Source organism: Tamandua tetradactyla, chromosome 16, assembly GCF_023851605.1.
Source record: "Tamandua tetradactyla isolate mTamTet1 chromosome 16, mTamTet1.pri, whole genome shotgun sequence".
Classification (NCBI taxonomy): Eukaryota; Metazoa; Chordata; class Mammalia; order Pilosa; family Myrmecophagidae; genus Tamandua; species Tamandua tetradactyla.
Window position 1 is genome coordinate 9,279,296 of NC_135342.1, and position 25,948 is coordinate 9,305,243.

At 37.0% G+C, this 25,948-nt stretch overlaps 2 protein-coding genes across 3 annotated transcripts in view; one reads left to right on the forward strand and one right to left on the reverse strand.

The window, feature by feature from the left end:
* LOC143658702 (zinc finger protein 613-like) overlaps positions 1-25,025 on the reverse strand; it is a 28,271-nt gene extending 3,246 nt beyond the window's left edge. The window contains exons 1-6 of one of the 2 annotated variants that reach the window (XM_077130889.1): positions 24,326-25,025; positions 23,297-23,402; positions 14,670-14,860; positions 11,474-11,600; positions 11,100-11,195; positions 9,814-10,815 (exon numbers count right to left, since the gene is read on the reverse strand). In XM_077130889.1, coding sequence (XP_076987004.1) covers positions 10,748-10,815; positions 11,100-11,195; positions 11,474-11,600; positions 14,670-14,678 — 300 coding nt within the window. In that variant the 5' untranslated portion in view covers positions 14,679-14,860; positions 23,297-23,402; positions 24,326-25,025 and the 3' untranslated portion in view covers positions 9,814-10,747. Of the gene's footprint in view, positions 1-9,813; positions 10,816-11,099; positions 11,196-11,473; positions 11,601-14,669; positions 14,861-23,296; positions 23,403-24,325 lie in introns of those variants that run through there. The other variant, XR_013163293.1, reaches the window with a different exon arrangement.
* The window catches only part of LOC143658690 (uncharacterized), a 92,722-nt gene continuing 90,963 nt past the window's right edge, over positions 24,190-25,948 (forward strand). Inside the window, exon 1 of the mRNA XM_077130877.1 lies at positions 24,190-24,517. The gene's annotated coding sequence lies outside the window, so the exon portion shown is untranslated. The remainder of the gene's footprint in view (positions 24,518-25,948) is intronic.

Here is a 25,948-nt window from a genome sequence, read left to right on the forward strand (position 1 = left end):
ATCATACTATCACTCCCATTCTTACTATACCAATATAAGCTCCATTTCCTCTAAATTTGTAAATTAATCTTAATGCTTTTTTTTTCTTTTTTTGCATGGGCAGGCACCAGGAATCAAACCCAGGTCTCCAGCATGGCAGATGAGAACTCTGTCTGCTGAGCCACTGTGGCCCACCCTTAGTGCTCATTTTTATAGTTATCTTCACATAGTACTGATTTACAGCAAAAATTTCTCATGTCCAAAAGGTGACATTTTTATATATATATAATATATATTTTGACATATTTTAAATATTACATGCAGATTTATCATTCTTTGCTACTAAAGTCTTTATTTTTGGAAAGTATTTTTTAAAATTCATTCTCTCTTAAAGTCAGTCTATTCTAGTCATTCTAGCCTATGGCTGAGACACACCAGCCATAGGCTCACCACAGTGTCAATAGAGAGGTTTACATAGATAGTTGACATTCCCAGATCCCACATAAAATTTAATCCAAAAGAGGAAGAATTATTGGTGAATGTGTTATGCACACAACATTCAATTAAAATCTGCATTTAAGAAATGTTTGATAAGCAAGCTCACTGCCCTCCCTCTCTCTACATGGGACATGATACCCACGGATGTAAACCTTCCTGGCAACGTGGGACGGAAATCCTAGAATGAGTGGAGACTCAGCATCAAGGGATTGAGAAAACCTTCTCGACCAAAAGGGGGAAGAGTGAAATGAGACAAAATAAAGGGACAATGGCTGAGAGATTTCAGAGTCGAGAGGTTAGCCTGGAGGTGATTCTTATGCATTAAATAGATATCACCTTGTTAGTCAAGATGTAACAGAGAGGCTAGAGGGAACTGCCTGAAAATGTAGAGCTGTGTTCCGGTAGCCATGTTTCTTGAAGATGACTGTATAATGATATAGCTTTCACAATGTGACTGTGTGATTGTGAAAACCTTGTGTCTGATGCTCCTTTTATCTACCTTGTCAAGAGATGAGTAAAACATCTGGGCCCTGTGAGCTACTATCTACATTCTATACAGTAGCCAAAGTGACCCTTTAAAACAAATTATATCATGTCACCCATCTACTCAAGTCTTTATATCTCATTTGGAATAAAATCAAGGTAAGATTATGGTGGGAAACAAAAATCAGTTGTATTTCTCTACACTAGCAATAAATAATATGAAACAAAATAAAGAAAATTCCATTTCTAAGGATTAAAAAAGATTTAAATATTTAGGGAAAAAATTTAACAAAAGAGGTGTAAAACTTATATTCGAAAATTATAAAGCATTGTTGATAGAAATTAAAGTCACAAATAAATGGAAAGCATCCAATCATAGGGTGTAATACTTATTGTTAAGATGGCAGTTGTATTACTTTGTCAAATGCTGCCAGAATGCAATATGCCACAAATGGAATGCCTTTTTAAAGGGAATTTATTAAGTTACAAACTTACATTCTAAAGCCATAAAAATGTCTAAACTAAGGCACCAAGAGAAAGCTACCTTGACCCAAGAAAGGCCAATGTCTGTCACATGGTGTGCTGCTTTGAAACTGTTGACTACCCCATAAAAACCATGTTCTTTAATCCTCATTCAATATTGCTGGGTGGGATCTTTTGATTAGGTAATTTCCATGGAGATGCATCTCCACCCATTCAAAGTGGGGTTGCTTACTAGAGTCTTTCAGCAGGAACCATTTGGGAAAAAGTTTCAGAACCCATAAAGCCAGAGCTTTTTATAGACGCAGAAAAAAATAAAACAAAAAAACAAAAGGCCCGGGGGAAGCCAGCTGAAAGAAGCCAGGAGAGAAAGCTAGCAGATGTTGCCATGTGCCTTCCCAGCTGACAGAGAAACCCCAAACGTCATCAGCCCTTTCTTAAGTAGATATCTCTGGATGCCTTAGTTTGGACATTTTTTATGGTCTTAGAACTGTAAACTTGTAACATAAATTCCCCTTTTAAAAGCCATTCCATTTATGGCATATTGCATTCCAGCAACATTTAACAGACCAATATACATGGGAAGGCATGTGGCTAATGTCTGCTGGTCCTTGTTCCTGGTTCTGCTGCTTCCTACTTCTGATGCCAGTGGCTTCCTCTTTAAGCATCTGTGGACCTTCACTTACCTCCTCTGGAATACAACTCTGGGTTCTAGCTTGCTTAGTATCTCATGAGAAGGCACATGGTGAAGTCTGCTGGGCCCTGCATCTCACAACATCCCTGTCTAGGCATCTGCTCTCTCTGTCAGCATTCCAAGCATCTCCAAATGTCTGCATCTCTGTCAGCCCTGAAGCAACTGTCTAGCTTCTGTTGATTCTCTCAGCTCCTGGTATTTCCTGGAGCTTCTGCATTTCTAAACATCTGTGTTTGTATCTGCATCTAATGTTTCTCCAAAACGTTTCCCCTTTTAAAGGACTCTAGTAAACTAATCAAGATCTACCTTGAATGAGTGGAGTCACATCTCCAGCCAATCAAAAGGCTACACCCACAATTGGGTGTGTCGTGTCTCCATGGAAGTAATATAACTGAAAGGTCACAACCATAATTGAGTGGGTCAGTTTCCATGGAAACAATCTAGTCAAAGGTTTCTACAAGATTAGACTAGGAAAGAAAACATGGCTTTTCTGGGATATATAACAATTTCAAATCAGCACAACAGTCTTCCCCAGATGTAAGGATTCAATGCAATTGCTATTAAAATCACACCCGACTTTTTTGCAGAAACTGACAAGGTTATCTTACAATTCAAATGGAAAGTCAAAATAACTAGAAGAGTCAAAACAAACTTTAAATTCAAATGAACTAGAAGAATCAAAACAATCTTATATTTATGATCAATTCATTTGCAACACAGGAGCCAAGACAATTCAAGGGGGAAAGAATAGCATTTTCAACAAATAATGCTGGGATAACTGGATATACACAGGGAAAAAATTAAGTGGGACTCTTCTTTATACCATATATAAAAATGACCTCAAAATGGATCAGAAACCTATATGTAAGAGCTAAAACTAAAAGACCCTTATAAAAAAATATAGGAGTAAATTTTCATAACCTTGCGTTAGGGAAAGCCTAATTAAATGACAGAAAATTGCAAGCAACAAAAGAAAAAATAAATAAATTAGACTTCATCAAAATTAAAAATTTTCACAGAAATAAAGGAGGTAATAACAGGATACTATGAACAACTTTACGCTAATAAATACAACAATTTAGAGGAAATGGACGGGTTCCTGGAAAGACATGAACAACCAACTTTGACTCAAGAAGACATAGATGACCTCAACAAACCAATCACAAGTAAAGAAATTGAATCAGCCATTCAAAAGCTTCCTAAAAAGAAAAGTCCAGGACCAGACGGCTTCACATCTGAATTCTATCAAACATTCCAGAAAGAATTAGTACCAACTCTCCTCAAACTCTTCAAAAAAATCGAAGTGGAGGGAAACCTACCTAATTCATTCTATGAAGCCAACATCACCCTCATACCAAAACCAGGCAAAGATATTACAAAAAAAGAAAACTACAGGCCAATCTCTCTAATGAATATAGATGCAAAAATCCTCAATAAAATTCTAGCAAATCGTATCCAACAACACATTAAAAGAATTATACATCATGACCAAGTAGGATTCATCCCAGGTATGCAAAGATGGTTCAACATAAGAAAATCAATTAATGTAATACACCATATCAACAAATCAAAGCAGAAAAATCACATGATCATCTCAATTGATGCAGAGAAGGCATCTGACAAGATTCAACATCCTTTCCTGTTGAAAACACTTCGAAAGATAGGAATACAAGGGAATTTCCTTAAAATGATAGAGGGAATATATGAAAAACCCACAGCTAATATCATCCTCAATGGGGAAAAATTGAAAACTTTCCCCCTAAGATCAGGAACAAGACAAGGATGTCCATTATCACCACTATTATTCAACATCGTGTTGGAGGTTCTAGCCAGAGCAATTAGACAAGAAAAAGAAATACAAGGCATCAAAATTGGAAAGGAAGAAGTAAAACTATCACTGTTTGCAGACGATATGATACTATACGTCGAAAACCCGGAAAAATCCACAACAAAACTACTAGAGCTAATAAATGAGTACAGCAAAGTAGCAGGTTACAAGATCAACATTCAAAAATCTGTAGCGTTTCTATACACTAGCAATGAACAAGTGGAGGGGGAAATCGAGAAACGAATCCCATTTACAATTGCAACTAAAAGAATAAAATACCTAGGAATAAATTTAACTAAAGAGACAAAAAACCTATATAAAGAAAACTACAAAAAACTGCTAAAAGAAATCACAGAAGACCTAAATAGATGGAAGGGCATACCGTGTTCATGGATTGGAAGACTAAATATAGTTAAGATGTCAATCCTACCTAAACTGATTTACAGATTCAATGCAATACCAATCAAAATCCCAACAACTTATTTTTCAGAAATAGAAAAACCAATAAGCAAATTTATCTGGAAGGGCAGGGTGCCCCGAATTGCTAAAAACATCTTGAGGAAAAAAAACGAAGCTGGAGGTCTCGCGCTGCCTGACTTTAAGGCATATTATGAAGCCACAGTGGTCAAAACAGCATGGTATTGGCATAAAGATAGATATATCGACCAATGGAATCGAATAGAGTGCTCAGATATAGACCCTCTCATCTATGGACATTTGATCTTTGATAAGGCAGTCAAGCCAACTCACCTGGGACAGAGCAGTCTCTTCAATAAATGGTGCCTAGAGAACTGGATATCCATATGCAAAAGAATGAAAGAAGACCCATCTCTCACACCCTATACAAAAGTTAACTCAAAATGGATCAAAGATCTAAACATTAGGTCTAAGACCATAAAACAGTTAGAGGAAAATGTTGGGAGATATCTTATGGATCTTACAACTGGAGGCGGTTTTATGGACCTTAAACCTAAAGCAAGAGCACTGAAGAAGGAAATAAATAAATGGGAACTCCTCAAAATTAAACACTTTTGTGCATCAAAGAACTTCATCGAGAAAGTAGAAAGACAGCCTTCACAATGGGAGACAATATTTGGAAATGATATATCAGATAAAGGTCTAGTATCCAGAATTTATAAAGAGATTGTTCATCTCAACAACAAAAAGACAGCCAACCCAATTACAAAATGGGAAAAAGACTTGAACAGACACCTCTCAGAAGAGGAAATACGGATGGCCAAGAGGCACATGAAGAGATGCTCAATGTCCCTGGCCATTAGAGAAATGCAAATCAAAACCACAATGAGATATCATCTCACACCCACCAGAATGGCCATTATCAACAAAACAGAAAATGACAAGTGCTGGAGAGGATGCGGAGAAAGAGGCACACTTATCCACTGTTGGTGGGAATGTCAAATGGTGCAACCACTGTGGAAGGCAGTTTGGCGGTTCCTCAAAAAGCTGAATATAGAACTGCCATACGACCCAGCAATACCATTGCTAGGTATCTACTCAAAGGACTTAAGGGCAAAGACACAAACGGACATTTGCACACCAATGTTTATAGCAGCATTATTTACAATTGCAAAGAGATGGAAACAGCCAAAATCTCCATCAACAGAAGAGTGGCTAAACAAACTGTGGTATATACATACGATGGAATATTATGCAGCTTTAAGACAAGATAAACTTATGAACCATGTAATAACATGGATGGACCTAGAGAATATTATGCTGAGTGAATCCAGCCAAAAACTAAAGGACAAATACTGTATGGTCCCACTGATGTGAACGGACATTCGAGAATAAACTTGAAATATGTCATTGGTAACAGAGTTCAGCAGGAGTTAGAAACAGGGTAAGACAATGGGTAATTGAAGCTGAAGGGATACAGACTGTGCAACAGGACTAGATACAAAAACTCAAAAATGGACAGCACAATAATACCTAATTGTAAAGTAATCATGTTAAAACACTGAATGAAGCTGCATCTGAGCTATAGGTTTTTGTTTTGTTTTGTGTTGTTTTGTTTTGATTTTACTATTATTACTTTTATTTTTTTCTCTATATTAACATTCTATATCTTTTTCGGTTATGTTGCTAGTTCTTCTAAACCAATGCAAATGTACTAAGAAATGATGATCATGCATCTATGTGATGATGTTAAGAATTAATGATTGCATGTGTAGAATGGTATGATCTCTAAATGTTGGGTTAATTTCTTTTTTTCCGTTAATTAAAAAAAAAAGAGAAGGGATAATTGGAGATGAAGGGATACAGACTGTACAACGGGACTGGATATAAAAACTCAGAAATGGACAGCACAATACTACCCAATTGTAATGCAATTATGTTAAAACACTGAATGAAGCTGCATGTGAGGTATAGGTTTTTTGTTTTTGTTTTTTTTGTTTTTTTTCTTTCTATTATTGTTTTAATTCTTATTCTGTTGTCTTTTTATTTCTTTTTCTAAATCGATGCAAATGTACTAAGAAATGATGAATATGCAACTATGTGATGTTATTAAGAATTACTGATTGTACATGTAGATTGGAATGATTTCTAATGGTTTTGTTAATTCTTTTTTTAATTAATAAAAAAAAAAAGCCAGCTCAAAAAAAAAAAAAAAGAAAGGAAAAAAAAAAAAAAAAAAAAAAGAAAAGTCCAGGACCAGACGGCTTCACATCTGAATTCTATCAAACATTCCAGAAAGAATTAGTACCAACTCTCCTCAAACTCTTCAAAAAAATCGAAGTGGAGGGAAACCTACCTAATTCATTCTATGAAGCCAACATCACCCTCATACCAAAACCAGGCAAAGATATTACAAAAAAAGAAAACTACAGGCCAATCTCTCTAATGAATATAGATGCAAAAATCCTCAATAAAATTCTAGCAAATCGTATCCAACAACACATTAAAAGAATTATACATCATGACCAAGTAGGATTCATCCCAGGTATGCAAAGATGGTTCAACATAAGAAAATCAATTAATGTAATACACCATATCAACAAATCAAAGCAGAAAAATCACATGATCATCTCAATTGATGCAGAGAAGGCATCTGACAAGATTCAACATCCTTTCCTGTTGAAAACACTTCGAAAGATAGGAATACAAGGGAATTTCCTTAAAATGATAGAGGGAATATATGAAAAACCCACAGCTAATATCATCCTCAATGGGGAAAAATTGAAAACTTTCCCCCTAAGATCAGGAACAAGACAAGGATGTCCATTATCACCACTATTATTCAACATCGTGTTGGAGGTTCTAGCCAGAGCAATTAGACAAGAAAAAGAAATACAAGGCATCAAAATTGGAAAGGAAGAAGTAAAACTATCACTGTTTGCAGACGATATGATACTATACGTCGAAAACCCGGAAAAATCCACAACAAAACTACTAGAGCTAATAAATGAGTACAGCAAAGTAGCAGGTTACAAGATCAACATTCAAAAATCTGTAGCGTTTCTATACACTAGCAATGAACAAGTGGAGGGGGAAATCGAGAAACGAATCCCATTTACAATTGCAACTAAAAGAATAAAATACCTAGGAATAAATTTAACTAAAGAGACAAAAAACCTATATAAAGAAAACTACAAAAAACTGCTAAAAGAAATCACAGAAGACCTAAATAGATGGAAGGGCATACCGTGTTCATGGATTGGAAGACTAAATATAGTTAAGATGTCAATCCTACCTAAACTGATTTACAGATTCAATGCAATACCAATCAAAATCCCAACAACTTATTTTTCAGAAATAGAAAAACCAATAAGCAAATTTATCTGGAAGGGCAGGGTGCCCCGAATTGCTAAAAACATCTTGAGGAAAAAAAACGAAGCTGGAGGTCTCGCGCTGCCTGACTTTAAGGCATATTATGAAGCCACAGTGGTCAAAACAGCATGGTATTGGCATAAAGATAGATATATCGACCAATGGAATCGAATAGAGTGCTCAGATATAGACCCTCTCATCTATGGACATTTGATCTTTGATAAGGCAGTCAAGCCAACTCACCTGGGACAGAGCAGTCTCTTCAGTAAATGATGCCTAGAGAACTGGATATCCATATGCAGAAGAATGAAAGAAGACCCATATCTCACACCCTACACAAAAGTTAACTCAAAATGGATCAAAGATCTAAACATTAGGTCTAAGACCATAAAACAGTTAGAGGAAAATGTAGGGAGATATCTTATGAATCTTACAACTGGAGGTGGTTTTATGGACCTTAAACCTAAAGCAAGAGCACTGAAGAAGGAAATAAATAAATGGGAACTCCTCAAAATTAAACACTTTTGTGCATCAAAGAACTTCATCGAGAAAGTAGAAAGACAGCCTACACAATGGGAAACAATATTTGGAAACGACATATCAGATAAAGGTCTAGTATCCAGAATTTATAATGAGATTGTTCAACTCAACAACAAAAAGACAGCCAACCCAATTACAAAATGGGAAAAAGACTTGAATAGACACCTCTCAGAGGAGGAAATACAAATGGCCAAGAGGCACATGAAGAGATGCTCAATGTCCCTGGCCATTACAGAAATGCAAATCAAAACCACAATGAGATATCATCTCACACCCACCAGAATGGCCATTATCAACAAAACAGAAAATGACAAGTGCTGGAGAGGATGCGGTGAAAGAGGCACACTTATCCACTGTTGGTGGGAATGTCAAATGGTGCAACCACTGTGGAAGGCAGTTTGGCGGTTCCTCAAAAAGCTGAATATAGAATTGCCATACGACCCAGCAATACCATTGCTGGGAATCTACTCAAAGGAATTAAGGGCAAAAACTCAAACGGACATTTGCACACCAATGTTTATAGCAGCGTTATTTACAATTGCAAAGAGATGGAAACAGCCAAAATGTCCATCAACAGACGAGTGGCTAAACAAACTGTGGTATATACATACGATGGAATATTATGCAGCTTTAAGACAGGATAAACTTATGAAGCATGTAATAACATGGATGGACCTAGAGAACATTATGCTGAGTGAGTCTAGCCAAAAACTAAAAGACAAATACAGTATGGTCCCAATTATGTGAATCGACATTCAAGAATAAACTTGGAACATGTCATTGGTAAAAAAAAAAAAAAAAAAAATTAAAAATTTGTGCTTCAAAGTAGCCAACAAAATGAAAGAAAACATTTGCAAATGATAGACTTGTATCTAGAGTATATAAAGAATTCTTACAACAAATAACCCAATTTGTTACCAATTTTAAAACTGACAAAGATTTGACTAGAAATTTCTCCAAAGAAGATATACAAATGACCAGCATCATTAGCCATGAGGGAAATGCAAATCAAATGCACAATAAAAGGTGCACAGGTGGCTAGGTAGTAGAATGCTTGCCTTCCGTGTAACAGACCTGGGTTCAAATTCCAACCCATGTACCGCACCCCCAAAAACAAAGCACAGTGAAATACCATATTTTTCACACTGTGGTGGCTATAATAAAAAAAGACAGATAGATATAAAAACTGTTGGTGAGAATGTGGAGAAATTAGCATCCACATAGACTACTGGTGGGAATGTAAAATGGTGCAGTCATTTTGGAAAACACTATGGTTGTTCCTCAAAAAGTTAAACCTGAGTTACCATATGAACTAGTAATTCATATATACCCAAGAAATATGAAAACATATGTATACAAAAAAAATTCATAGCAGCATGATTCTTAAGAAGCCAAAAAGTGGAAATAACCCAAATGTCTATCAGTTGATGAATGGATAAATAAAATGTGATATCTATATAATGGAATATTATTCAGCTATAAATAATCTTCAAATACATTATAATAAGTGAAAGAAGCCAGACACAAGGACCACATATTTTATGATTCCATTTATCGGAGATATCCAGAATAGGCAAATCTAGACAGACAGACAGTAGGTCAGTGGTTGCCTATGGTTGGGTGACAGGGAGAAACCGGGATTTCTTTTTGGGATAATGAAAATCTTCTAAAGTGGATTGTGGTGGTGGCTGTATGATTATATAATTCAAACTATAAATCGTATAACTTAAATTTTCAAATTGCATGGTGTGTGAATTTTCTCGATAAAATCAAGAAGCAAGAGTATGATAGGAAAACAAAATATTTAGCAGAATTAATGCGGTGTTAAGATTCAAGTGCAACTAAAGAAAAATAAGAAATTGCAAATGTGTAAAGGATGTAAACTGAGGCAGACATAAGTTCGGACCTGTTTCAGACTGGAATTAATGTAGGATGCTTAAATAGTCTTTTCTAGTTAAAGTCAATAGAAATAAGAGCTCCTTAAGAAGGCAGCTCTGCATGTAGAGTACATTCAAGATAATACCAGTTAAAGGAGCCTCAACTTTAAAATACGATAGGGGAAAGAGTTTTCCTCATTCCTTACCAATCAAAAACTGGTAAATCACAGGCCATTTGCCAAGGAGAAAAGTAAAATTCATACAACTAAAGTGTATGTTGGATAACATTAGGGTGATGTCAATTTTGGAGTCTCCCCCACAGAACAGAAAGATTTTACTTAACTTATGAAAATGAAGGAAACCTTTAAAGATACAGAGAACTGCAGAGAAAATGAAAAATAGAACCATTAAGAACCTCAGAGTGCAAGAGAAGAAAATCTAAGGAAGCAGTGAGATGCACAGTGAGCCACCAGGTTACTGTCAGGACACAGCACCAAGGTGGAGCTGGATGTTAGGAAAAGAAGTCAGTAGTAAACAAATAGGGTGGGAGGGCTCAGTAGTCAGAAGACAGTGATAAATTCAAAGTTGTCTTTTTAGACAGCGGCCTGGAAGGTGAAATTTCACAGTAAAGTAGTTGAAGGACAACGCTGCAGAGTACAAAGAGAAAAGATTACAGACTCTTAGGAAGAACATCACTAGGCAACCAAAAAAATTTATCTAGATAAATAAACAGGGGTTTGGACCCAAGAAAAGGGAAAAAGGGGTATTATTTTCTGTAAAGACCTAAAAGAAAAGGAATTGTGATATGGAGAGAGGGATACATGCGTAGAGATTCTGTTTACGTGTCCTCAAACCCCCTTACATCTGTGACAACTTTTTGCAATGACTAGACTTCCTTGGCCATTCCCTCTCCTGGTTCTCACTCACTCACCTGGACAGATTTGACTGTGGATTTCTTCTTCTATTGTCCATGGTTCTTTTCCTTGTTGCAAATATAAAAGTGCATCTGGTTTGCTATCTTGATACCCTGTTCATTGGAAATGATGGATTTACACATAGTAAATTGCATTGGGATATGTCAAGATGGGAGAATGCTATCTTCTCAGGGATAGACAGTTTTTACATCCACACAGCAAAGGCTATTCTCTCAAGAGAGAGCACATAGTTATCCTTTTATCAGGATAAAAGGAGGCACTAAAAATCTACCACTTCAGAGCATTGCAGTGACTTCAAAGTTTAAACAGCAGAGAAAGAAAATGCCACTGACTGGGCACTATCTGAGTGATCAAGTGGGGTGGTCCTCACCCAGTGATACCAGATTGTTATAGTTCTCCAACATCACTTCCAGGCACAAATCCTTCTGAGCAGGGTCCAGGAGCTGCCACTCCTCCCATGTGAATGGCACAACCACATCCTCCAATGTCAGTGATTCCTGTAATAATGCAAGAATTATTTTATATGAGTGTTTCTCTTTTACTGATACATAAGGATTGTAAATGAAGTTGTCCTGGTCATATTAACAATATGTACTGCATCTATAAAACTATTATATTGTTAGTACATTGTTGTGTATTCAAGTAAAATCCAAATAAAGCATTTTATAATTGTACAGGAATCCATTCACCCAATAAAGTTTAAGATTTGTAGTATGTCGCCATACTTGCTAACATAAAAACATCTGGTATGTATACATTTTAAATTTTAACATCTATTTACCAGCCAATAAAATCTGGATATCTGGATAAATATATGATATCTGGATAAATGATATAAATTGCAATATTCACTCTAAGCCTTCCAGCCACGACAAGAATCACATATGAAGAGACTTGAGATGATAGAACCACAGGACACTAGTAAGCATTTCATTAGTGAACAGAATAAAATATAACTGCAGAAACATATATAAAGCACAAGAAACTATTAATGAAAATTAAACAAATTTGGAAAAAAATTCTTATATATTAAATATATTTGTGTACATATATGAATATATACACACTTGTATGTTTATAAATATGTGCACATACACATGTGCATATATATTAACAGAAAGATTATCATTTTAGAATCACTGAAGAGATAATATGTGAACTATAATATGTATTTTAAGTCAAAATGAGGCACAGAGACACAAACAAAAGAAAAACATAAAGGGAGTTTAATAAATAAGAAGGGCAGAATGAGAAGGTTGAACCTATACTTATTCATTGTTTTTGAAAGAAAGCATAGTGTAACAAAGAAGTGATTTATGAAGATCTAAGAACTGAGACATTTTCAGAACCTATTAAAGGCCCTATAACTCAGGCTTAGTAACACCAAGAAATCCCAATCAGGAAATCCACATCTAGACACATCATATTAAAGCTATAGACCACTAAATGCAAAAGGAAAGATCATGAAAGAAACCAGAGAGAAGACACATTACCCACAAAAGAAAGACAAAACTTACTGACAGCTGACTTCTCCATCGAGTCAGTAGAAGTCAGAAAAGTGGAATAATATCTTCAAGGTTCTAATTTTGTGGCAATACAGCCTAGATCTGACTGCCCCTGGAATGAATTGGGATCCACTTGTCAACTGAGCTGGAATTCTCCTATCTCAATATGTCTTACAGTATGGCAGTGTGGGAAATTGACATAGGTAAGGTCTAAGTAAAAACTGATACGATAATCTATCCACAAGTTATTACAAAGATTATTATATATGAAAGAAAGCAGATTTGGTAAAGGCTGCAAATTCTTAAACCTGCTCATTTCATCATGCTCTAAATTATTTCATTTAAGATGTAAATCTATTTGGAAAAAGCAAACTTAGATTCCTACCCTATTTCACACTCAAAAATAACATTTTCCTGTTTAAAGACCTAAACATTAAAAAAAAAAATCTATGAAAGCAATAAAGGCACATATGAATTATATCCTTGAGACAAGTCAAAATCTATCAAGAAAAAATTAAAATTTTTGCATTGAAAAAGGTATCATGAACAAAGGAAAAGAAAAATGAAAAAAAATTTGCAATACACAAAAGAAAGGATCAATATGTAACATATTCTATCAGTAAGAAAGCAGTTTTTTAAATGCAAAAATGATAAGATAGATATTTCACATGAACTCCATTTGACCGACAAAGACATAAGAAACATCATCGATGATTAGGAAAATACAAAATAAAACAAGGCAAAAGACTATTGAACCATTCAGAATGTTGAAAATCATGCACTTTGATAAAGTCATATCAAGTGTTGGCAAAGATTTATGCATGGGAGATCTTATATATCATTCATCCAAATATTATACATATATTAAAATTCATTTTTTATTGTGGCCATAAACAAAAGGAATTATATATAGTGAATAGTCTTCAGTCAACTATAAACATCATTCCTTTAGATGCCCATATTATACTATCTTAGACCAATGGGTTGGCTGCTATATTCTTATACATAAATTATTTCATTTATGCAAAAAAATGTCATAACAGACGTGTTTATGTTCAGATATGTACATATATACACGTACATTTGTAAATACATGCATATTCACGGATGCACACACAAATTCAGTGATAGCAAGTACATATTACCAACTACTTGTTAAAACAGAATGAGGGGCTTAGGAAGGAAGTTAGGAGTAGGGAATTTAATTCTTTGTCATATGTACTTTATCATTGGAGCTTATATTTTTACTTTTAAAATGTACCCATAAGACATTTGGATAATTATAAAAAGTAAAGGCCACAAAAGAAAAGCAAGTAAGAACCGGATTTGAAAAGGGGGAAGGATTCTGAATTTTCTGAGATGTGGCAGAGTTACAAAGCAAACAGTGCGGAGTTCCCAAAAACTCAAGGCCTTACCAGATGACATTCTTGCATCTCCCCAATGCCAAATTGTACTTAGACCCCAGTTCAGCCACCTATTTGTGGACGACTGTTTGAGAGCCAATGATTGTTCCATTTTCTAAGGACACTGAAATTTTATTCTTAGATAAAACTAAACAGCCACAAGGCTGGGCATTTGAATGACCTTGTGCTGGTTCCCTGAAAAACTGTATCCAGTGAATTTACTTGGCTATTCTAACAGGGGTCTCTGATAAACATCCACAGGAAATTTGCTTTTGCCTTTACTAGAAGGCTGCTATTGTAAACAGCATCTACCCTTCACCTCTAGGAAGAATCATCAAATTTTTCCTGAGACCTAAGTGTGAGGAAATACTGGCATCATCTGAAGCACCTGCCTGCTTTCTCTTCACAGTCACTGTATAATCTTATGAAATACTAGATGTAAGCTGACAGCTAATGGAACCCAAAGGTCCTCTAGTCACATTAGTGCCAACATTAATTTGTCCTTTAGGAGGAATCCTAAGAACAATATACTCCTGGTCCTACTTTGCTGTGATGCTGAAGGGAGAGTCTAAGTTCTTTTCAGATCCTATCTGATTTTTTACAGGACTCTATAAATCCATTAAAGATTAAGGAAAGTATAAAACAAATTGAAAGTCACCTTGATCATTTTCTTCTGTTTCCAGAAAGAGCCAGCCACTGGGAAATTGTCTTGTCTCTTCTAGATATACCCTAGATTTCTGGTTAGAAATCTATCTCCGGTCAAAAATATCCACAGAAATGATGATATCTAGGTCATGGAACCTCCCCTTTCTTCATTTAATTGTTATCTCTTGTTCCTGGAGCCAGGACCTAAGGGTTGAAGAACAAATTAACTTTTAGTGTCACATTTTCTTTGGGCCCAGATATATCACCATTGCTGTACTCACTCTAACACAAGGCCCCTTGAATTCTCTAAGGGCTTCTTTATTTAGTTGCCCAGAGACTTTAACCCCTTGGGCCAATGAAACATAAGATCCTCCTAGTGTGGGAGGGGTCCTTTCTGCTATGAAATAGAAAAAGCATGAATGTAAAAGAGGAGGTGGCCAGAGGGAATTAGCACTGCCCAATGCCTCCATGGCAGATAATTCTCTCACAAAATAATTTTAGAAAAGAGATGATATGGGCAGAGAGGATCTAGAATTTTCCCTTTAAATCATGCTACCCCTATATCTCTTTGTACATGCCACTGAACACACACCTCAATATGAAGAACAATGAACTAAGCAAATCATAAGCATTGTCCTATTTAATTTCTCACTTCCATCTACCTCTTGGTATACTATAAGGTATTCTATCAACCTATAAACGTTTATCAGGAAAAATATCTTTCAGGGACAAAACTGAAATAAAGAGATCTTCCCACAAAAAAAGACAGACCTGCCATACAGCAAATACTTAAAAAATGTTTTTCAGGCAAAAAAAAAAAAGGATGCCTCATGTAAACAGAAGAGTAAGAAGAACTGAAGAGGGACAAAAAATGGTAAATATGATTTTAAATCTAAATGAGTACTAGCTGGAAAAACAACAGTGATAACGATTTATACTTATGAGGTTTCAAATACATGAAGAATTAGAATACACATAATACATAATATGTAAATAAACATAATATATAGTCCTGTATGGGGTACACGATTGAACTCTGAACTCTGTACCCCAGTCTGGACATGTTCTTGGTCTCAGTCTGCATTCTAGTGGGTGTGGCCCATTGTAAATAAAATCTCTTCAAAATGTTCCTACAGTAATGGTCTGGCCCAAATAAATCAGTCTGGGCTTTAATCTAGATTACTGGAGTTCTTTATAAACAGAGTGAAAGACAGACAGAAAAGCCACAGGAAGCCTCCAGAAGCTGGAAGTAAATAATGGAAGCCAGAAGAGAAAGGAAAAGATGCTGCCATGTGCACTGCCATGTGCACTGCCATGTGACAGAAAAGGTGAGGACTAAAGATTCCCAGCAGCCAGGCCCAGAATGCCACAGTCTTCTGGGAGAAAGCACTGCCTTGCTGACTTCTCAATTCTGGACTTCTCCTAGTCTTAAAACTGTGAGCCAATAAATTCCCATTGTTTAAGCAAACTCATACAGTATTTCTCTTAGCAGCTGGGAAACTGAAACAATGCATAAATTAGAACTGATGAGTTTATAAAACAAGTTGTGATAAATAACATATAAAAAGAGCTTTACAAAATACCATTTAGAAGAGCATAAAAATACTTTAAAATTCTATGTTCAAGATACCTGCAGAACATTTTAGCATGTACTAGAAAATTTTTTTTCTAGTAATATTTGATTAAATACATTAAAACATGGTTAAATGGAGATTTGGACCTTGAAGATGAGTTAGCAAATTAAGCATATAAACAATGTCAAGTCTCCCAAATGGTGCTAATTTTCAGTGAAATACAAATTCAATTGTATTTTTTATACTCTGTATAAATACAAAGTAATTATATAGTGTTTAGGGAAATTCAAAGGGCGACAGGTAGGTAAGACACATGAGTAAAAAGTTGAACTTCTCTACTGGTTTATCAGGACACATTATAAAGTTATATTGAATAGAACAGTATGATATTATCATAAGGGTAAACAGGTCAGTGGAACAGAATAAAGTGCTCAGAAGCAGACTCCTGCATATATAGACTGGATTTGTAACAAAAGCAGCACTATAGAGGAGTGGGTAAAGGGCTTCTTTTCAATAAATCGAAAATTGGATATCCATGTAAAAAATTAATGGGTAGAATGCTTGCCTTCCATGTGGGAGACCCAGGTTCAATTCCTGGACCATGCACCCACAATCAATCAATCAATCAATCAATCAATGGAAATTGATCCCCATTTCACAACATACACAAAAATCAGTTCCCTCATAATCGTCAATCTCAATGGAAAGAAAATCAACAAAGCTTTAACAAAATAGAAGAATCTCTTCATGAGTTTAGGACATTGAAAAATATTTTAAACTTCACCACAAAAAAGCACTTGCCATAAAACAAATGGTATAATGCTAGAGGTAATGCAAAATGCCACAATCACATTGGAAAACTGTTTGACATCATCTATATGGGTGAAAGTTATGCATAGCCTAAGACACAGCAATCTCCCGCTGGATATATTCCCCCCAAAATGAACCAACCCCTGAACAAGAATGTTCACAGCGGCAATATCTGTATTAGCTCCAAATGGCAAATGACACAAATATATATCAATAGTAGAAATACATTAAAAAAAGAAAATTGATCCCCACCAAGAAAGCAAATGATAGATCAAAAAAAGTGATCAACTATAGAATTACAGAAAGGGATCTGCAAACTACAACCAGTCTGTGTGCCAGAAATTGTGTTTACACACATACACACACACACACAAGACAATGACTCTATGTTCCCTGCAAAACTTAAAATGTTTTATCTGGCCCCTTACAGAAATAGTGTAGTGATCTTTTCCGTAAGAACATAAATACAACTATATGTGAAAACATGAATGACACACACACAATATTGAACAAAGAAAGCAGACACTAATGAATACATAATGTATAATTCCACTTAGATACAGTCAAAAACATGGAAAACTAAATGAATTATAATTAAGAATAATTAATCTCACAGGGTATTTGTTTGCTAATACTGCCAGAATGTAATATACCAGAAATGGAACGACTTCCATAAAGGGAATTTATTAAGTTACAAGTTTACAGTTCTAAGACCATAAACATGTCCAAACTAAGGCATCCAGAGAAAGATACCTTGACTCAAGAAAGGCTGATGTCTGTCTCATGGGAAGCTATGCAATTGGCATGTGCATTTTCTCCCAGCTTCTGGCTCAAATGGCTTTCTCAACTCCTGTGGATCCTTCTGGATTCTGGCTTGCTTAGCATCTCATGGGAAGGCACATGGAGACATCTGCTGGGTTCTGCTCTCCAAATGTCTGAATCTCATGTGTAGGCATCTGCTCCCTCTGTCAGCACTCTAAGTTATCTCCTTTGGCACTCCAAGCATCTCCATCTATGATCTCTGAAGCAACTGTGTTTTCTCCAAAATGTTTTCTTTTAAAGGACTCCAGTAAACTAATCAAGACCCACTTTGAAGGGCAGAGTCACATTTCCATGGAAACAATCCAATCAAAGTGTTTCCACCCCACAAAATTAACTCAAGATGAAAACAAACATGGCTGTGCCTACAAGATTGGATAAGGAAAAAGACATGGCTTTTCTGGGGTACATAACAGCCTCAAACTGGCACACACGATGCATTATTTTGTTAAGCTGCCCGAAAGCAATATATCAGGACTGGAATGGCTTTTAAAAAGGGAATTTAGTAAGTTGCAAGTTTACAGTTCTAAGGCTGTGAAAATATCCAAATTAAGGCACCAACAAGAGATTACCTTCACTCAAAAAAGGCTGATGCTGTCCAGATCACCTATGTCAGCTGGGCGTCCTCTCTAAAAGTCTGTGGACCTCCACTCACAACTCTGGGACAAAACTCTGGGTTCTGGTTTGCTTACCATCTCATGGGAAGGCACATGGAGACATCTGCTAGGCATCTTCTTTCTCTGTGAACACTCCAAGCATCTTCAAACATCTGTGCCTCTGAAGTAACTGTTCTCTAGGCATCTGCATCTGCTCTGTGATTTCTTCAAAACGTTTCTTCTTTTAAAGGATTCCAGTAAACTAATCAAGATCCACCTCAAATGGATGGAGTCTCATCTCATTTAATTTAAAGGTCAGACCCACAATTGGGGATGTCACATTTCTGTGAAGTTTCCACCCTACAGTATTGAATCAGGATTAAAAGAAACAGCTGCCACCACAAGATTGGATAAGGATTAAAGCATGGCTTTTCTGGGGTATTTAAGATTCAAACCAGCACACATGGTAAAAGTATTAAAAGTAAAGCCTACTTTCCATCATATCTTTGGATACGATGGTGGAGGTTATGATCAGGACAGAGCTCACAGAGCACAACTGGGATGCTGACAAGGTTCCAATTCTTGACCTAGGCAATGGTTAGTTACAGGTACACAGCCTAACCTCACTTTGCATGGATGTAATATTTGACAGGTTAAATAATATTGGTCCCTCAATAACCACATTTAAACTTCAGTTACCAACTGTGGTGTTTGAAGCTGTTATGTACCCCAGAAAAGGTCATGTTCTTTTAATCCATTCCTGTGGGGGCTGACCTATTGTAGGTGGGACGTATTGATTAGGTTATTTCAGCTGAGATGTGACCCACCTCATTCAGTACTCTTGAATTATGGGTCATAATACTCTTACTAGAGTCTTTTTAAGATGATAAAACACATAAAGAAGAGATGAAATTAAGAGAAAAAGCTCCAGAGGAACGGGAAGCAACAAAACCTGGGCGAGAAGGACCAGCAGATGTTGCCATGTACTTTGCTACCTGACAGAGGAGCCCAAGCTCGTGAGTAACTGGTCTTCAGAATTCAGGTACTGTCCTTTTGATGCCTTAATTTGGGCATTCTTCAAGGCCTTAGTACTGTAAATTTGTAAGCTAATAAATCCCCATTGTTAAAAGTCAGTCCATTTCTGGTATACTGCACTTTGTCAGCTTTAGGAAACCAAAACACCAAGCTATGTTAACTGTGAAAAACAGTATAAAGCACAAACTTTGCTGGTAGTTCTTCAGTCTACAAATCATGTCACAACAGACGTTCATCATGATCAGTGATACATCATGCCACTTCTCATAAAATCTTGTCACTCAGATCACACCCAGATGGCAAAGCACGGAGTTGTGTTGCTTCTTTCTCTTGAAACTTACATGAAATTTCACAAAAATGGACAAGTGAGAAGGATACATCCAACACAGATATATATCAAAAGTGAGAACCCTGGAAGTGAAATTAGTATTGGATGTAAATGGAGCTGTAGAAGAAATAGCTGACTCTGGGAATGTTTACATTGTCGCCATTAGAGAGTCAGAGGAACTTAGTGAAAGTGAACAAAGAGCCACAGATGAGGAATGTGGGTGTGATGACAAGATGGCCAAAAGGAAGTGGTATCACCAAAAACTTCACATGAAAGGATACTTCATAATGTAGTTATTTCACAATGTAGATATTTTACATGTAGATATTCACAACATTGAAAACCAAAGGATAAAATGTTGGAAACTGATCCAAACTTAAAGGGAATATGACAATTCACAAGGTACAAAACACAGGTTCACTTTGTATCATAAGTTACATGATGAAAGAAGGTGAGCACTGTTCAAAACTATTTCTGATAAGTTTTTTACACAGAAATAAAACACTTTAATTCTCAGTGTTTCTCATGTTCTGAATGACACTGTACTAAATATTAGTTTTGCTAGTTTTTTTCATTTCTCTTTGCATGTATAGGATTAAAATTAAGAATTAAAGAATTCTTAATTCTTTAATTAAAGAATTAAAATTAAAATTAAAATTTTTCAATGCTTTGACAAACATTTTAAAAAGACAATTGTAGGGGTGCAAGGGTAGTTTAGTGGTAGAATTCTTGCCTGCCATGTGGGGGAGACCCAGGTTCAATTCCTAGTCCATGCACTTCCCCCCAAAAAAACAAACAAGCAAAACAAACAAACAAAAACAAACAAAAATTCAACAAATGGTACTGCAATAACAAGATACTAACATGGAAAAGTAATTAAATATGACAGAATACCAAAAAAAAAAAAAGCAATTATAAAGAAAGAAAACAAAAGAAACAGAAAGTAAAAACAAACAAAAAACAATACCAAATATATAAAGAACAAAAAAAAGCAAAGAAATGTAACTTTCCACTGATTAAGACTGCTTTTTTTTTAAGGTCCCATGTTTGACAAGTAAGGACTGACTATACTGATTTTATAATAATCAAGTTTTAAATTTTTTCAGAACTATAAATTCAAAAACATAATCTTAAAAGACGAGACGTGTTCACAATACCAAAAGTTTGGTCTGTGAAAAGAGCAATAAAATGTACACATTTGTAGCAAAACAAATGAAACAAGAAAGAGAAAATATGCAAATAATAAATGTAAGGAATTAATGGAAGGTGTGACCTACAAATAAAATAGCCTTTTTTTTGGTAATGAAAGAATACTATGAACATATTTATGTCATCAACTTTGAAATTATGAATGAGTTAATAATTTTGTGCTCCTACCTCCCAGAAAGAGTCTGACAACAGAGCAGGTGAATTTTATGTATTGGCCATGAGACAGAGATGCCCATTAACACCCTCCTTTCACTGCTTTATATTGGTGGTCCTATCCAATGCACTAAATTGAGAAAAAGAAATGAAAGGCTTAAATATTAGAAAGGACAGAAAGTTTGTTTTTTCTGTTAATATGATCACCTGCACAGAAAACAAGAGATTCAAGAATGGAACAAACTCTTTTAAAAATAAGAAAAATCTTCCCTGTGGAACACCTAGGCAGGTTCCCCTCCCATTTATAGTTGTTGAGGATGGCACCATATCCTTATTCCCATTTCCATGGTCTAGCCTATCAGCAGTAATGGAAGCTGAAATCAACATTAGCCCAGATCAACCTGGTCTTACTAATCAACTGTAAGGGTCACCCTATCAGAGGGAAGGACAAGTAACAAAATGGAGATTGTTAGAAAAACTGTATCAGGCAGAAGTAACAGTGTCAGCTACAATATGTTAACAGATCAGAGCAGGGATTGCCAAATTTTTTCTCTAAAACTGCCAAGTATTAAATACTTTAGGTTTGTGGGTCCACATGTTCATGTGTTAGCTACTCAATTCTGCCAATGCAGCTTATAAATAGCCATAGATATTAATCAAATGAATGAGTCAGGCCAGACAGATTCCAGTAAGACTTCATTAACAAAAAAAGGTTCTGGGCCAGATTTAATCCATGGGCTGTAGTTTGTCAAACTCTGAATTAGAAGTGAAGAGCTGTATCATTATCTAAACCTAGAGCCAGAACTACTGCCAAGGGCCTGCACACCTGCTTTTATTTATCTGTTTATTTTTATTTATCTGTTTATTTTTATTATTTTAAAAGTTTTTATTATGAAATATAACATATATACATAAAAGCAAAAATTGTTACAAGTAGTTATAGAACAGATTTCAGAGTTTGGTATGGGTTACTGTTCCACAATTTTCGGTTTTTCCTTCTAGCTCCTCCAAGACACTGGAGACTAAAAGAAATATCTATATAATGATTCAGCAGTCATGCTCATCTGTTAAAGCCTATCTTCTGTAACTCCTCCTCCTTTGACCCTTCCTCTCAACCTTTATGAGTATTTAGGCTCTGCTCTTTCTGCTTCACGTTGGAAAGTAGTATATGCGATGGGGGATGGAACTAGTTTTTGTTCTTGGAGAGTCTGAGTTTCAGGATTTATCTGGCCTAGGAACCAGGTTCCTGAAGGTCGTAGGTTTCTGGAAAGTAATTTTAGTGCATGAAACTTTTGTACAATGTCAGATACAGCCCTAGGTGTTCTTTAGGTAACAGGAATGATTTTGGGTGGGGTGGTAATTAGCAGTATCTAGCTAAAGCTTGGTTAAGAGGCTCCTCCAGAATAGCTTCTCACCTCTATTAGAACTCTCTCAGCCATTGATACCTTATTTTTGTATCATTTCTTTTTCCCCTTTTGGTAAGTAAGGTGTCGTTGATTCTGTGGTGTCAGGGCCAGGGCCAGGCTTGTCCCTGGGAGTAATGTTCCAAATTGCCAGGGAGATATCACCCCTGAATGTCATGTCCCATGTAGGGGGAAGGTAATGATTTTCCTTGCAGAGTTGGGTTTAGAGAGAGCAAGGCCAACATCTGAGCAACAGAAGAGGTTTTCTGGAAGTTAACTCTTAGGCATAACTGCAGGTAGGCTTAGGTTCTCCACTACAGAAACTGGCTTTACCAGAGGAAGCCTCAAGATCAAAGCCTTGGCCTATTGACTTGGGAGTCCCTGATATTTGAGACAGTATCCAGGGATTCCCCAGTAGCCCATGTGTTTTTGTAAACACTGTTTTACTGGATTACAGCAGTGTTCATTCATTTATATATTGCCTTAGGTTGCCTTCATTTTGGATGGCAGGTTTGAGAACATGTGAGAGAGACCCAATAGTCCCCTAGTCTAATATATTTATCATCTTGCTCTTTACAGAAGAAATGTGCCAACATTTGATCTAAATAAATTACATGTTTCTATTATGAAACCTTCACTGTCAGCAACAGATCATTTTTCCCCCTTAGCATTAAAAAGCAAAACCAAATACTATAGTGTAGTACAAAACGTACATATAAACAACTGCCTTAAAAACACACAAAACTGGGCATGCCACGGTGGCTCAGCAGGCAGAATTCTCGCCTGTCATGCCAGAGTCCTGGGTTCGATTTCCGGTGCCTGCCAATGCAAAACAAAAACAAAAACAAAACTAAGAGTTGCATCTCGTTTGTTGATAAATACATATTAAGCTAAAATATACTAACATTCATGATATAAAGCAACAACAAGACAAGGTTTATCTCTGGAAAAGAAAGGGATAGAACAGGGAATATGTTTGAACTTTATTATTATCGATTTATTTCTTTCCAGAAAAAAGTATCAGAAACAAATAACAAACAAAATTTTAAAAATCAAATGAGTAAACCATACACATATTCAACTGGAAACATAGGGGACAAGGAAAGTCTTCTTACTGACGATAAGAAGAACTGTTATTCAAGGCAGTGTGATAAAATAATCAAGAAAGAATTCTGAATTATGCTTAATCTGACTGTAAACTTCTTTAGTCAGATAGATGGTTACATAATTTAGATATAAAAGTTGATAGCACTCTATAAAATTCATGTCAGGAGTTATTCCTTGGAGATAATTTAACCTTATGTATTGAAAACTGTCAATACGGTATCATTAACAACTCAAAGCACCAAGAGTGGGATTTTCTTAAAAGACACTAACCACCGCAGCGCGGCCCCGAGCCTCCAAGGCATCAAGACTTCCCTCCCCCGCATTAATACCAAAACAAGATGTTTAACCTCTTGACCACCTGAGCTTCCCATAACTGACCCGATACCTCAGCCCCATACACGCTATTACGGACTCCTACGTGTTCCCCTTCTAGAAAACACTCACACCCAGCATTATCCCCACGGACTACCACGAGCATCACAGGATGTGGTCGCCAGCGACTCTCCCGCCTTTACCCAGTTCCACAGCCAGACCCCCACACTGGCCCTCTTCTCTCCTTAACCCGCAGCGACCTCTTAAGGGCTGAACATACTTCCGAGAACTTTTATTTCTTGTCCGTGGCCCAGCCTCCTCACCTGCAAAAGTCGTCCGACCACGGCCCACGGTGTTGCTATGGAGAAAGGATCAGTGGGCTTCCGGCTATCGTCTATGACGTAGGAAGCCAGCGCCGACGCCAGCTCGGCTCACGGCAGACGGCCATCAGCGAATGCCTGACGTACAGGACACAGCGGCCGCTTTCCCGTCGGTAGCCAGGGACTGACAAGATGGTGAGAGCAGGCTCGTAGTCCCACGAAGCAAACGTGGCGTACATTCAGGGGGTAAATTCCTTTGAGCCGACTGGGTGCAGGAATGTCAGTCACCGACTCCTCATGCGGGGGGACAGTGGACTGCGCAAAATTTTCGTGGCGCCGTGCACATTGTTGTCAGCGACCGTTACCGCTGTGACGCCTCAGCTCGGCGGGAAGAAATTGAAGTAACTTCTGGGCACCTCAGTCACTAGGCTAATTGTGAAAAGCTTTCAGAGGCCGGATAAAAATTTAAGCAGGCTGGACAAAAGAAGTCGGGGACGCGCGGTGGCCATATTTTTATTTGCGCCGTTAGGCCGGAGCATGGCGGGCGTGGCTCACTAGGATGAAGTCCGGTGTCCGTAAGGCAGAGAAGGCGCCGTTTGGGGAGCCCAGAGATGGAGGCTCCTGGGGAGGACCAAGTGGGTTTAGAAAGCGAGGTGGTTATCGGGATGCGGCGATCACAAAGTGAGCAGGAACGTCGTTGAGAGCACCTTGCCAGCCTCTCTCAACCACACCCTTTACTCTGCTCAAATACAAAGTACGCTGCATTCATAGCCGCTGATTCGTTGTCACTGTTGGTTATTTTTTTAATGGAATCATACCGGTGTACTCTTTTTATCTGGCATTTTTCAGCCAGCTTCACTGTTTTCGTACGTTTTGGTTGCTTGGAATCCCATTATGTGGGTGTTCAAAATGTATTTAATAATTTCACCCGTTTTGTTTTGCAATATAAATGGAACTGCAGTGGACATTCGCGTTATGCAAATAAAATGACTTCAAAGTGTTGGACGTATATAATTCTAGGCATCTGCACCAACTCATCAAGGTTTCTTTGCTCTTCATTTACAGGCGTGTTACCCCTTACTGTTCCTTCCCTAGCTCATATTCTCCTCCCTCCTTGGGCTAAAAGACCTTGAGAGCATAGCTGCCCTGCTCTGACCACAGGTCCTTGTTCACATTGCCTGCTACCCTCGTGACTCTCAGAGTTCCCATGAAGTCACATCATCACTGACTAAGTGGAGGTCAGCTGCATCTTCAACACTTAGCACAGTTCTCACATCTCTCATGACCACTACTCTGGTCCAAGCCATCTTTTATCCCTCACCTGATAGAATGGTATTGTCCCTGCTTGTACCATTGGCCCATACTATAAGTCATCGTAACATAGGCAGGTATGTTGCTAAAACACAAATCGTGAAATTGACCTTTTCTCAATCATCTAATGATTGCATTAGAACATAAAAAGTCAAGTATTAGGATGGCCTATGAAGTCTGCCTGATCTAGCCCCTTTCTCTCTCTCATGTACTACTCTTCTGCCTCTCCTTCTGTACAAGCCACAATAGTCTCTCTACTTTTAAAAATTTGGCAAACATGTTTGTGCCTCAAAATCTTTGTACTTGTTCCACTGC